Source organism: Aulonocara stuartgranti (assembly GCF_965226115.1).
Source record: "Aulonocara stuartgranti genome assembly, chromosome: 10".
Lineage (NCBI taxonomy): Eukaryota > Metazoa > Chordata > Actinopteri > Cichliformes > Cichlidae > Aulonocara > Aulonocara stuartgranti.
In genome coordinates this window covers 7,578,413-7,593,158 of record NC_138946.1, presented here as the reverse complement: position 1 = coordinate 7,593,158, position 14,746 = coordinate 7,578,413, and the positions used below count along the sequence as shown (strand labels likewise).

General features: G+C 40.8%; 1 protein-coding gene across 4 annotated transcripts in view; it reads right to left on the bottom strand.

Annotated features, from left to right (window-relative positions):
* The window catches only part of gria4b (glutamate receptor, ionotropic, AMPA 4b), a 164,422-nt gene that overhangs the window by 75,864 nt on the left and 73,812 nt on the right, over positions 1-14,746 (bottom strand). For all 4 annotated transcript variants that reach the window (XM_082549403.1, XM_082549401.1, XM_082549399.1 and 1 more), the window contains exon 3: positions 13,687-13,926. In XM_082549403.1, the coding sequence (XP_082405529.1) occupies positions 13,687-13,926 (240 nt within the window). The remainder of the gene's footprint in view (positions 1-13,686; positions 13,927-14,746) is intronic.

Here is a 14,746-nt window from a genome sequence, read left to right as displayed (position 1 = left end):
TTTTTAGTGTCAATATTCTGAGGAAGTTTCCTTAACATTTCCTTTGTGGTAAACGTGCCTACCTGCAGACAGAGAGCAGCTGACAAATACACATAATAGAAAGGACAGAGTGCGGAGGGCGGGAAGCCACAGAGGAGGCCAAAATCATTCCCTGTGGTAGCTGCAGCTACTACACAGCTATTGACCGAAGCTGTTTGAGCTAAGCTCTCCGCCAATGTGTTCCTGTCAGTGTGTTTGTCGGGTTCTGAAACAATAGTTTGTCATCGCAGTGGTGTGCTCCTATCAGGAGAAATCCTTTTCGTCAGGATTACCATCATATTTTTTCTTTCGAATCCTGCAGTTTGCTGTCTCCAATTACAGTTATCGCTGCTAGATATGTCAAGGTTTTCCCAGCAAATACACAGTTTAGAAAAAAGGCAGTTTGTACCTGCAAATTTGCACTCACAGAGTGCTGCAGGAGTCATTGCTAAAGCCTTTAAATGAGTTATCATTTTTGCAATTCCATCCTGAAATACGGATAAGGGTAACAAGCTTTAGACCTTCTCATATTTTGTTCGACAACGTTTTTCTCCAACTCACACATTTTTTTAAGTGTACGTGCTAATAACTGACAGTCACAGACAGTGGTTCAGTTCATTTATAATTATAAAAGCTGTAGATTTTTGTGGAACACTCCACCTCCTCGTCCAAATGTGGTCTCTTCTTGCTCTAAAGAAAACAGCATGGCTGTATCCAAGATGCTAATATTGAAGTACAAAATTCAGAGTCTGGAAAGACTGAAATAACTGTCTAGACTGATTATTTCACAGTCTCTGGTCACAGCCTAATACAGGTGAGCACCTATGCTTGCTTTTATGAGCAGATGTTTTTGTACAATTAGTCTGAATAATGCAAAAGTGAAACGTTAGAGCTCAGTTCACTGTAACTGACAGAATGTCAGTTGATAAACTCTTTTAAAATTCAGTTAATTTTCCTTCCCTAGCAGGTGGATGTAAAGATAGGTATGTGTGGATATTTATTTTCCATGTTTCATACATGGAAGGATATCGATGTTGGAAACAAAGATAAGATAGCTTGAGTGTGCTCCATCTAGTGGCCAAAATGCAGGTGATGCTACCTGGAAGGTGACGCTGGAGCAGGAAGACACAGACTTTGACCTCACATCCTGTGGTCTAGGCCTCTACAGGCACTGCTTTTGACTTTAGATAATCCTTAGTTAATCTACCCAATCCTTAATTTCAGTTTAGTTTGAATTCCTGGAAACTCTATGTGTTTATTTTTTAGAATGCATGCTGGTCATCCCAGCAACGTCTTCTGCTCTGTGGACCTTGGATTAGATGTGAAGCATCAGATGTTTGCTGTTAAGGGCATTAACCACTGTAATTTATACTGGACTAATCCATTATTGAATATTGGTCCAGTATCAGTGGATATGCAAATCAAGGGAAGACGTTCATTAGATGTCAGCAGATTCTAAATCTACACATTATAAAGACTGCTTTGACAATATGAACTCTTTTCATGTCATTATGGACATTGGTTGTGACTTTGTTCTAACTCCATGTTTTTGTCAACTAACCCCAACAAGTTGAGCTGTTCTCCAGCCTTGCGAACACTCGCTATGTTGAAGGTTTCAAAATGAAGATGACATCAGACTGGATTTGGTGACACTCATCTCAGTATTTAGAAAGCAAGCATGTTAAAGAAGCATACTTCAATGCCTAATATCTCAGAGAAAACAGGTTCAAACTTTCTAAAAACTAGCAGTAATCTGTCTTTTAGTGCCTCTGAAACCTTTAAACTACATCATAACTCTCAGACTCCGGAAACACAGCCACCCCGAACCCACCAGATACAATTTAGCAGGGCAGCTGAGTGTGCAAGAACATGATATCCCATTGTGTCCTGTTGTGCCACATGCTATATACAGCGCTGGGACAGGAAGCTGCAGCAGTGGCAGCCGAGGCAAGTAAAGTGTGCAAAGGGCCAGCTGATTACCAGCTGATAAATGAGTGGCCCCAGGGTCGTAGTTGGAGCAGCAGACAGCTGCAATCAGCATCAGCATCGAAGACATAGCCGCTGGCTGATGCGTACGTTTGTTGTGCTGATTGGAGCAGAGCCGGACACTAGATGGAAGCAGCTGCAGCCTGTGGAGAGGAAAGTGAGCGCACATCTGGATTTATGTACAGCATGCAATTTCTTCCTCTCTTCCTTTCATTCCGCTGAGTGTCAGCGCATGTGTACTGAGCCTCCATCCTTCCACTTCCTCCCTCATTGAATCAGAGCTTTGCTTTCGCCTTTTCTTCCTCTTCAGAGTGTACACAAAGAGGCTCGGAGCTATTCGTGGCCAGTACACACTGCTGATACCAGTCCATCTGCTGGAGAACTATCCTTCTCCTCAAGGGCGTAGATTTGGTTCTCTTATATACATTAGCACTAAGGGAACGCTGGATGACCTGGTGGGTTTTGTCTATAAAACTACTCATCTAAGATTACCACAAAGTAAAAGATCTCTCAGCAAAATTATGCAACATTTTAAGCAGATTATACAAACATTACTAATGAGGCACTCATATGGATATTGGTGGGGACATGTCCCTTGCGTCCATGCCAAATCTACGCCCTCGTTTCTCCTCCTTCTTCTGTCTCACCTCATTTATCACATTAATTCCTTTCTTAGTCTCTGGTTTCCTCTGATTTTATTCCCTTTCCTCGTTTCCTCCTTTGTCGTTTTCTCACCTCTCATCTTGCCTGTCATCCCCTCTCATTTCCTTTCCGCTCCCTTCCCTTTTGTGACCTCTTCCCTCTCCTTCTCTCCGCTCTCGTCTCCTCTGCTCTTATTTCCTTTCCTCTCTGCTTGTCTTCCATCTCCATTTGTTTCCTCTCCTTTCGCTTCATTTCCTTTGCTTTATATGTCTCCTTTTATTTAGTTTTCACCTTTTTCGTTCCTCTCTGTATGTCGCTCCCTTTAATTTAGTCTCCTAATCTCTAGTTTCCTCTCCTCGGTTTTTGTTTGTCACTTCTTGTTTCCTTTTGTTCCTTCTCCTTTCCTCTGCTCTTGTACTCATGTTTCCTCCCTTTATCTCTTCTTTCCTTCTCTCCAGTCTCTCCTACTCTTGTTTCCTCCTCTCCATCACCCTTTCCTCTCTTCTCCTGTCCTTTTTATCGTCCTTTTGTTTCCTTTCCTCTTATGTCTGTCCTCGATACCCTTATTTATTCTCCTCTCATTCCCTCTTCCTTTTATACTCTCCCTGAACCATTTCCTGGTTTCTTTTCCTATGTTATTCCATTCTTTTTGTATTAACCTTCTTATCATCTTTGTCTGTGGTGTGTGTGTGTATTTATGGTGCACTGGAAAGCTCACAGGGACAGCATTCACTATAATCACACACACACTGTTACAGTATCCAGCCCCTTGTATCTCTGTTGCTTTGATGCAGGGAATCAGACTGGCGCTCATTGACTCAGCTCAGCCATGCGTGGGCTGATTCTACATTATAGTCAATATGGGATGAATGCCTGCTCCTGTGTGTGAGAAAAATCCTCGGGCCAGTGTGCTGCAGCCTGCACCCAAAAGCCTTCTGAAGAGCAAACACAGGCATACAGAGAGAACACTAATGCGTACGTAAAGACTTGAGCGGTGCTGACGTATCTGCACACACATTCATTCCCTCTAACAAAGATGTAAGACCTTGTGACATATTTAAGGTTTAGAAATATGCAAGTCTGCTTCATCAGAACGCATTGCTTACTCACAGTGGGACTTGGATTAATTGTGTGTATTATAATACATATGGCTGAAATTTAGAAAAAGAAATACTCTGAGGGATGGTTCCTGAGCTTCTGGTGATTCTGCATTTCTGCCTTTGCAGTCCAATGCAGAAATAAGGACTCGTGATTTTTAGGTCTGTGAAAAGTGCTTGTGCAGAAATTTGCTTTCATGCTGTACAAGGCAGGAAAACAGATTTTATATAATCAGCTGAAGGTGGTCAGGGAAATGAAGGCACAAGGAAAGCTGAAGTAAAGAAATGAAAAACACCTAAATTAAAGCAAAAAAGCTGTTTATTTGTCAATAAACAGATATTTAGACATTTAAAGTGGACGTATTAGTTTTCCAAAATTTTCTGTAATAAATATGCTGATGAAAGAATAGATTTCAAGTAACGAAGTCAGTGTCTGTACAAGTAATCCTGAAATTATATACGTTAGTAATGAGATTGTATATCACTAAATATTGCTCATCGCAGGCACATTCGCTGCTCAAATCTTCAGTTTACACTGCAGTCACACGCATCTAGAGACCGGTTGGTGACTTCCTGGCAACCCCTGGTTGCTAAGGAAGAATGAGTATTCCTTGACAGGTTGGCGAGCGTTTGCTAGCTATCACTGACTAAAAGTGGTCACAAAGAGGGTGTTGCACCAGAAACCTTGGTGTGATTGATTTTTGTGATTGTTTGCAAACACTCGTCAAGTAACTAGCAAGCGGTAGTGAAACAGAGACTGTTTGCTTTCAGGGTAAAAGTTGCTGAAACCAACATGTTTAAAAATGTGCAACATTTACTCTGAAGGTAAGAAGCTTCTGTTTCACAGTTTCACTACCACTTAGCAAGTAGTTGGCGAGGATTTGCAGAAAAGTTGGCATCTTTCATGCAAACTACTGGTGACCATGGCAATTACAAGGAGGTTTTTGGTACAGCATTGTGTACCTATTTTTGATCACTTTCACATAAGCAACCTCTGGATTATATCACTTTCCATGGCAACCAGTTGGGATAATTGACGAGTTTCTACATCTGCATGATAATTCTTTAATCACTGATTTCACAGTGACTGCCAGGAACCTCCTAGAACCACTCACAACACATTCAGGGCATACTCACTTTTCACTAGCAAGCAACGGTTACCAGGTAGTCACCAACTGATCTGTGTAATTTTTTGGTTTTTTTGGGGGGGGAGTAGCCACCGAAAAGAAAAAACAGTGTCTTAAAGCCTAAAGATGAGATTAAGACAGAAGCCTGTCTGAAAAAAAAAAAAGAAGAAGCAAAAAGGCCAAGTGTAAGAAAACAGAGATTTAAAGAAAAAAAAAAAACCCAAACAAACTGTGAATCATGCTAAACTATTCTAGTGGTGGTCCCAAAATAAAACCACGAAGCTGGGAATAACAGCATGTAGAAGCAATAAAAACATAGTAGGTATTCTTTAAATGACAACAACATCTCAAATTGATACTACGTAGTTTGCTTCATCGACGTGTCAAAGTGATGATGTTCTGTCATTCAGACACAGGTTATATTTATCTTAATATTCCTAAAGGATTTACTCACACAACTCCAAGTCTGCACCATATAAGATCAGGAGACAGGAGTCAAAAAAGTTTGGCGTCTTCTTTAAGCTTTGGTCTCGTCTTTAGGTGAGCTGAGGTCACCAAACGAACATGAACATGATGCAGGAGTGTTGTGATTTGGCACTATATAAATAAAATTGAATTGAATTGAATTAATAATGTCCCTCTCCACTAATGTGACAGCGTGCGTTCAGACTTGTGCTTTGTTACAAGTGAAAAAACTTTCACATTCAACACATTCTGAAGCCATCACACTGATGGAAAGCAGCTTGTGTCTGCAAACCGATTAAATTGCTGGCTGAAGCCTGATTTCAGCACCATGGACAGAGCTCAGAGCAGCGCAACTAAATCAGAAAACACATCTGACCTCTCATTCAGTTTACATAACCCATAAAGTCTATAAAAAGAAAGAGTGACTAATAATTAATTGAAACATTTGGAATGCATTGCTTAGGAAGCCGTTTTGATTGATGTTTCCAATGTGTGTTTTCAAAGGCCGATGGTTTATGTTGGTCCTTTTTTTTCTTTGTTTCATTACTGAGCTGGGCATTAGAATTCTTTTACTCCAGCTGTTAGGACATTTTTATTATCTATGATGGTTAAAACAGGACAGTTTAAACTGAAGAGAAATGCTCCCTTGGTCTGGTTTTTTGCCGCTTTATCGTAGTTTGACACAAACCAGGGATGAATGAAACGTGCAGTTGTGGATTTTACCATGCCTCGGTGTGTCTTGGTGTTTGTTATTATTGTTATTATGATCGCTGCTTTCTGATGTAACATAGGTAGGTTTTGCGATTGTCCAAATGTTCCTGGACCTTTCGCTTTCTGTGTTTCTGTCGTCTATGTTGTTCTTTTCCTTTCTTTCAGTTTTCTTTTCTTTTTCTTTTAAAGGTTAGTTAAAGCTTGAAGGCTCCTCGTATGTCTTTCTTTGTTAGTTTCTTCCCTCCCCTGTTGCCTTGATTGAGTTTACCTGTGCCTTATTATCCCACTATAAAGCCTATGTGTTCTCCCTCGGGCTTTGAAAGGTCTCTCTCCGATTCCCAAGTCTGTCTTTGTGGTCTTGTTTTCACTGCTATGAAAGAAGTTATGTGATTGATCATTTTAAATGCCTGTGTATTTTTTTGTTTTATCAGGGTTACTTAAAAAATAGAGACAGATTATATGAAAAGCTTTAGCAGCGCTGCAGCTTGACAAAATTTAAAACTGAATCACTTTGAGTCAATTCAGATTTGGTCATTTTGCTGAGGGCAGAGGTTTTGCATTCTTTTGTCTAACTTAATCATTTTTCACAAATCACTGTGCACACATTATTGCTACTTTCACAGTTATTTCATTTCATTTTTATTGGCCTGCATTCATTCAACTTCATGAACATGATGAATGTTACCAAAGGCCACACTTTGAATTCATATGGTAATCTTGAATGTCTTTATATATTTCAATTACATGAGAACAAAAAGCAAATAAGGAAAGAAATTTTTTTTGAATGTATCCGGGATGATTTTACAGTCGCAACACACAAAATAAAACTGTGGCTTTCCTTAGCTGAGGCTAAATATCAGTGGGGTTTATTTCAGGGAGAAACGGGGTGACTTTGTGAGAGAGGCTGGATTTTGTTTGTTCACAATATTTATATATAACTGCAGGAGGGACACTGTTTGCACAGAAAGCAAGGACATTTACAATAAAGTGTCATTTTCTACTTTGTGGACTGCTGCTTCCCCACCCATGCTGTTCATCTGTCCCACCTGCTTTTTGCTTCAGTGGGCATGCAAATTTTAACCTTGCAAAGTGTGATCGTGTTTCCGCTAATGTGTCTCTGCTGAACTGTGTGAGCAGCTTCACAAAGCCGACATGCATCTTTACGTTTATCTATAAAAGGAAGGCTGTGAAAGTGGCTTTGGATTCTTTCAAGCATTAGTTCACGATTATCTACTTATTGTAGCATGCTGGGTTTTCTCCATTTTGTAACATAAATGTGAAAAATATCTCAGGTCTTGGAATTAAATTGCTCTTTGGAAAAGATATTGTCCTGTGCAAAAGTCTTGTCCTACCTTCTAGCTAGAAACACCTTTGTGGAACTTGTTAAAGTGCTCTTGAGCTGTAGTTCTCTTGCCTTACTGAAGGTTTCTCAAGGTTCTTATTTTGATATTGGCTGTTTTTCACTACGTTTTTGTTCAGTCCTTACTCCTGACCACTTTAAGAGGAAAGTTAAGCCACTTAACACTGATCTACGAGTCAATGATTAGTTGAGCCAAGGAAATGTCAAAGATAGCACAGTTTGACAGGCATAAAATTATATCTTTGCACCAGTGTGGTGATTCCCAGAGACTTGTTAACCACAAACTTTGCATATTTCACATATGGTGTGCAGTGTGTCCTTAGAAATTTGAAGAAACTGGACAAAAGAATGAGAAACAGGCCTAAAAATAATATAGAGGATATGAATAGTAAGGAAAAGTTGTGTCCAGCAAATCCAGTACCTGAGAGTTCGCACTTCAGTTAAACCATTAACTGTTCACCAAAGTTTTAATTTGGTTAATTAAAAGGTCTGTCAGGTCTGTGCAGTGGTTGCAGTTATTGCACTTACAGGACCCCTTAAGTTTTAGGTCTAACCTTGCTTGCTGTGTGGCTGGAAATGGCTGTATACGTAGAAAAAACCCTCCTGTTTTACTGAGAGGACAGCAGGGTCAGCTGAACTGTGCATTTTATGAAGTGCACCTGCTGAAATACAAGGCACATCCTGCTGCACTCACACCGGCAACATAAAAAAACCATATCCACAACATCATTTTAGCAGCAGTTCAAATTTCAAAGAAAATTTCCAAAAAAAGCCGACAGCCCTAACTTTCAGTAACAGGAACACAATGCAGACTAAAGGGCAACACGTACTGAGCAATGTTTTCCAAGTGTGTCTGCAGAGTTTTAGACATCCGTCAGTCATCTGTCACCCGGAACAGATACGCTTGTGTTTCTGCAAACACAAACAATCCACATCAACTCTGACAGGCGTGCATGTGTCACATGCTAATATGATACCCTCTCTAATCATCTTATTCCATAGTCTTTTGTGTTGTGAAGCATGTATCCAGCATTTTTCACAAAGGCATCCAGTATGGCTGTGTTAAATCTCTACAGGAAGACAAATTCTCAGCCTTGTTTGGCATTGATCTGGGATCACCTGTATTAATTATCTGAATACCGATGGGTACTTTAAAAATCACCTGCTTTTTAATGTTATCAGCACAGTGAAAGGCTGTTTTCGGTTTTCATATTTGTAGGAAGGGTAGGCAAATTGATCCAAATATCAACAGTACCATTTCTTGTATTGCATCGATACTTTAGGTTTAGTTGCTCCCCTCTATGTCCAGGACGTTGCTCCAATCAAATCAAAAAGTAGACATCTGTACACACTTTGCTCCTCCCCCTTCTCATTTGTCACTCCTGCAGTGAGTTAGGGAAAAAGAGCATCCTGTCGAGATATTTTATAATGAAAACACTGGAAAAAGGAAGGAAATTCTCTACTGTGAGAACAACGATTTCTAAAAACACATGGAAAAAAAAAACAAAACACAGAAAATAACTTTTTCTCCCAAAACGAGAATGTGAGCTGTGGATTGGTTGCTGCCAGGTTGCCTTGTGATTACTCTGGAAGACACTGACTTCTTCGCAAAGACTCGCTTATTATTCGCCTGATGTGAAATGGAGAACATTTACCTTCAAAGTAAAAATTGGGCCCCACTGAGCCACACTTTTCAAAAGGCACAACTTTTACGTCGACCTCTTCCATGGAAAACTAAAGGAAACTTTTGCAACGTGCCACCAGAGCAATTGCCAGGAGATATTTGGTGCAGCATATATGTCTTTGCAACCACTAACCAACTGACTGGGGAAAATTCAGTTTTCCCTAAGGACTCATGGTTGCCAGGCTTGAGAGACCTACTACATCTCTCAGTGCTCGATGGATAAACATGAATTGGTGAATTCGATGCTGAAAAATGACTGACCAACCAGGAAACAGAACGTCCATAGACATCAGGTGCTTCAAACCAAAAAACATTGTAACGCAAGAAAAGTCTGGACCTCACACATCACAGCCCATCAACCTGCAGCATTCAAATGGAAATTTTTGTTGCTGTTTTAACACTGCTCATTAGTATTCATTTTCACAGTAGCAAAGAACTGCTTTCACTCAATAATAATGGATTGGATTTATATAGCGCTTTTCAAGGCACCCAAAGCGCTTTACAATACCACTATTCATTCACTCTTCACACACTGGTGGAGGCAGCTACAGTTGTAGCCACAGCTGCCCTGGGGCAGACTGACAGAAGCGAGGCTGCCATATCGCGCCATCGGCCCCTCTGGCCAACACCAGTAGGCAAGTAGGGTAAAGTGTCTTGCCCAAGGACACAACGACCAGGACAGAGAGCCCAGGGATCGAACCAGCGACCTTCCGGTTACAGATGCGATTCCCAACCCCCTGAGCCACGGTCGCCCCATGAGGTTATAACAACATCCTAACCTTCTAGTAGGTGATTGTCTTCACCTCTTGGTGATTTTTATGCCACTGATACTGAAATTGCATGTTATCTTAATTCTGGTCTCAATGATCCTGAGCTTGAAGCCAGACCGAAGCTCCAGAAAACACAGAAAAGCCACGTTTTGTGTCCTCAGCCAGTCTATAGGGCAGCAAAGTCGTACAGCTGGGAACCTTTGTGGTTTTGGAGGATACTTGATCAGATACATGCCGGTTTTGTTGAGAGGAGTGGAGGCTTTTTATCCAGTCAAGCATGTATGACTTCAGATAAGAAAAAGAAGGAGGGAATGAGTTGTTCTGAAAGGACGCCATCCCGATATCATCCTCACTCTGCAGCCCCTGTATAGCCAATCTGCTCAAACAATCACTGCAGCAGAGAGAAAGAATGAAGTCCTCTGACTACCTTCTGGAAAATGTATGAAAGCGAGATGTGATCCAAGCAGCAGTCCATATCCATTCTGTCTTGTAATGGAAATGCAACACGGTGGGGTGAAAAAGTAGAAACTTATTGACTCTGTCGGTGTGTATGTGGTGACTGAGAGGCAAAGATCGGGTGGGTGAAAGAAAAAAAAGGAGGAATATGGGAAAAAAGAGAGAGACATGGAAGAGTGAGAAACATATACATGAGCTCGCTTCCTCAGGTGGGGAACTGAGCCAGAGGGAGAGAGGTCCAACAATGTCCACAACACTTCCAACAGCAGCTGCACTGCAATATTGATCGCTCGATGGCCACAAGACATACTGAGGACAAAAAACAGCCATTATTTCAGAAGCACATCCATTCACACCTTACTGTTCGCCACGCAGGGGGCATGAGGAGAAAACATAGGAGATATGATTGAGACCTCAGAGATTTCTTTCTGATAAATGTTACTGCCTCACAAAACAACACTTTGTGCACATCTCTGTGTACACAGAGCATGTTTGCATGTTTATTTTTATTTACCTTTCCAAATTTTATTTAAATGTAAGAAATATTTTTTGTTTTAATTATGCATTACTTTATTTTCTTATTTTTCTGGCTGCTGCAGCTGACCATCTGCCTTTGTCTCCCCCCCGTAGTATTCCCCTCTGTAACATGCTCTGCATTTCCTTCTTCACTACATCCATGAATCTTCTGTGTGGTCTCCCTCTTAGTCTTTCCATCCTGCCTAGGCAGCTCCAGCCTCAAAACCTTTTTCTAATATATCCAATCTCTCTCCTCTGCACATGTCCAAACCATCTGAGCCTTGCATCTCTAACTTTATCTGTAAACTGCTCGATCTGAGCTGTCCGTCTGATGTACTCATTCCTAATCTTGTCCATTCTGATTGCTCTTCAGCTCTGCCACCTCCAGCTTGGCCTATCATCTGTTTGTCAGTGCCACCATCTCCAAACCATACACCATAGTCACCTTCTGTCCTTCTGTCACAAATCACCCCTGACACTCACCTTCACTGCACTCTCTTCTTCACCTCTCTTGTGCACTATCTGTCCCTTTGGCTGGTTCATCGCGGATGTTTAAATCTTTCCATCTTCTTAACACGTTTCAGCTCTATTCATAATCATCCCAACCAGCTGCACATCCTTTCCAACTCAATCTCTCTGTAACCAGTCGATACAAGTACTTTTCTTCTTCAAGTCCAGAATCAGATATGACTAATCACAAGCTTTTTTTTGGTCTTTGCCTCCTCTCTCCCTGCTGTAGACCTAACCTCCCAGTAATCCTGTCTACCTTCTTAATCCACCTGACTATCCCACTTTTTCTTTGCTAACCTCTTCCTCTGGATATTTCTTGAACTTTCACATTCTACCGCCAAGTCTGTTTGTCCTATTTCCTCTGTAATAGGACAAACACTCTCTTGGCGTATCATTCTTCCTTCTTCAACTTCCACCATTTAATCTTTGCCTCCATCTTCACTCATTTCCTCTTCTTGATGTCCAAAGTCATCCTGCAGACAATCAAGTCTCTCCAATTGCACCTTCTGCATGTATTCACCTTCATCGACCTTTCTACATCACCCTATGTTGCTCCCTCTTCTTGAAGCATGTGTTCACCGCAGCCATTTCCATCTTTTGAAAAATCCACTACCATCTGTCCTTTCATATTGTCCTCCATTGCACCGACACAAGACCTCCTCATCACCTCTGTCCCCTTCCCCCACATGTCCATTAAAGTCTGCTCCAATCACCACTCTCTCTTACTCCAGAAATCCTCTTTCTCTTCTAACTAACATCCATGAGTGAAAAATGCTGTGGTAAGAACAAGGTTTATTGGCATATCTAAGAGAACAAAGAGCCACTTTCACGCTGCAGGAACTTCTATATTGTTCTAATAACTGCAGGAGATAGTCCCCCGTCTTTTTTATGTGTCTGGACTGCAGCAACTGGGGACCAGTGTAGTTCTTAGAAACTGTCTCTTTTAGCTTCTACTACAGAGGTAGATTTCCAAGATAAGAGAAACCTCGAGTGACACAGATGTACTGCATTTGGTCATAAGCAGACTCCTGAAATGAACACTGCCCCCCTTCCGCGCCATTACTCCATTCACACTCTAATTATTATTATCATCTGCTACTACAGCATCTAATTTGTAAAGATCTACCTGCAATATTTACACAAAGAACTTCAACTCATTTTATTTCATTTTCTTCTTTGCAGCTTATTTATTGCATCTTTTCATTCTTGCACTTTTATTTTATTAAAATTGAATTATTTGATTTTATTTCTCGTTTCGTGTGGAAGACTGGAAAAAGAGGCTGAACAAATCATCACGACAGTAGGTGATGTTGCATCACAGGCCACTGCTCAGCTATTGTAACACCTCCATTATTACAAAGCCTGCAATTCCAGTATTTCAGAAGCTTCTCATTATTTTGGTGCGAAGGACAGAACAGCGCAAACACTAAACAGAAAACAAGCTTAGAAGATGTTTAGCTCTCAGCAGATCTCTCCTGTGGGTGGATCTGTAGTTTATTGTGAAAGTAGCTAATGTGGTTGTAAACCGAAAGTAACTTTGTATCTGTAATTACCTGAATTTGGAAAGAGTAATGGTTTAATGAGTTATAGATAAATGTAATGCAATTATAGTAATGTGTTGCATTGTAATAAATTACCCTCCAACACTCATCCTGTTTTTTTAATCGCTGTAGCTCCAATGAGATCCCTTAGGTTTGCACATCCAGCCACAAATCTAATGCAGGTCATATTCAAAGCTTACCTCCTTCGTGAAGACAATACTTCTTCAATTCTCTGGGGGTTAAAATCATTTGGATATGGTTGCAGTACTTAAAAACTCTGTCTGCTTTATTAAATGTTGATGCATTTGGTGATGAAATAGGTTCATGGCTTTTCCTCTCTGTGTTTGCACAGTTGTCTGAGATGATCTGTATATCATCAGCTTTCAGGACTGTCTTGCTTTTACTTTGAAGCAGCACTTGTTTCTTCATATTTCTACCCAACCTCTCATTTTTTTCCCTCAAGGACTCACTTATGTTTGATTGCAAGTTGTTTCTGTAGTCCGATAACTTGTAACGCTGTCAAGCAAAGCACCTTTGTGCAGTATATCTAAGATTTTCATTTACTGGAAAGAACTCATTTTCAGTGTATGTGAATGTAATGATTTTCTGGTGAGGGGAGCAGATTCACCGATTTCAAAGGAAAGTTCGCTGAGATCAACTGATGATGCATTTAAAAAGGTTTTCTGTTAGATGAGAAACACATTAATGTACAGCATGCTCACAAGCTGGCACAGAATCCACGAAAACATCTCCAATGTGTGATTAAGCTGTCAGAGTGAGAGGTGTTTATTTTCATCACCCACCTCGGTCTGTGTCGTACAGGAAGACGAACTTGTTCCAGTCGTAGTGGTCGAGGAGGGACAGGAGGGCCCCACGGATCGACGGCCGGAGCTGCAGGGTGAACTGGCTCTCGCCCTCGGTGGGGAAACTCGGCGTGATGAGGGAGATGTGCAGCGCGCTGCAGAAGGACGTCAACGTGTGGACCGAACGCTTGTCGTACAGGCCGAAGATGGCGAAGACACCGCGGGAGTACTGGGAGCAGACTGCGGAAGGAAACAAGAACATAAAAATTAATTGGTACCATAAATTTGAAGTAGCTTGAGGTAATGGGAATTGAGAGAAAAAAAAAATAACATGTCAAGGTTTTATATAGTGAAAAAAGAAGTGAAATGAAGTTTAAGTTCTTTTCAGGCCTTTAGTTATACTGAATATTGTCAAGAAGTCGCCAACTAATGATTTATTTTTATATTGTTATGATAACATATACACAAGTAGTGACAGTTTTCTTTTTCTTCTGGAAATACCAAGTGCACAGTTGGTAATTCTCTTTGGGTTTGGGACCCTTTTCACATTGTTTACAGCCATAGACTGTATATAAAAGATAGCTGCAGCCACTTGACATCACCATTTTGGTTACTTGTGTGTTTGCCGTGAGCCAGAAGTATCCAACTATGGTTTTTCAAATGCTAAGTTAGCAAAATGCATCCATAAACAGTCCGGGTACACACACAGATAAATCCTAATTTATTGGTAACATAATAAAAGACTTTCAGTCACAAAACTGGAACAGAAACTGCTTAGACCCTTAAAAATGCTTTACCAATGCAAAGGGAGTGAAGGGACTTTTATAAGCATTCAAAGTAGAAAGCATTAAATTCAAGCCTTAACAAAGCTTAATCAGACGAGCAGGGGCGGGGTTATTATTTAAAAAAAAAGGAAAGGCATTTAGTATTACTGGGGTCGGCCTGCATTCAGCTTCATCATCCCTCTGGGTTCCCTGTTAGCTTTGTGTTAGCATGCTGTCTGTGCAGATTTTCGCAAAGAGCCGAAGTTGTGTTGCTTTTATTTTACCCTGGATGCAGT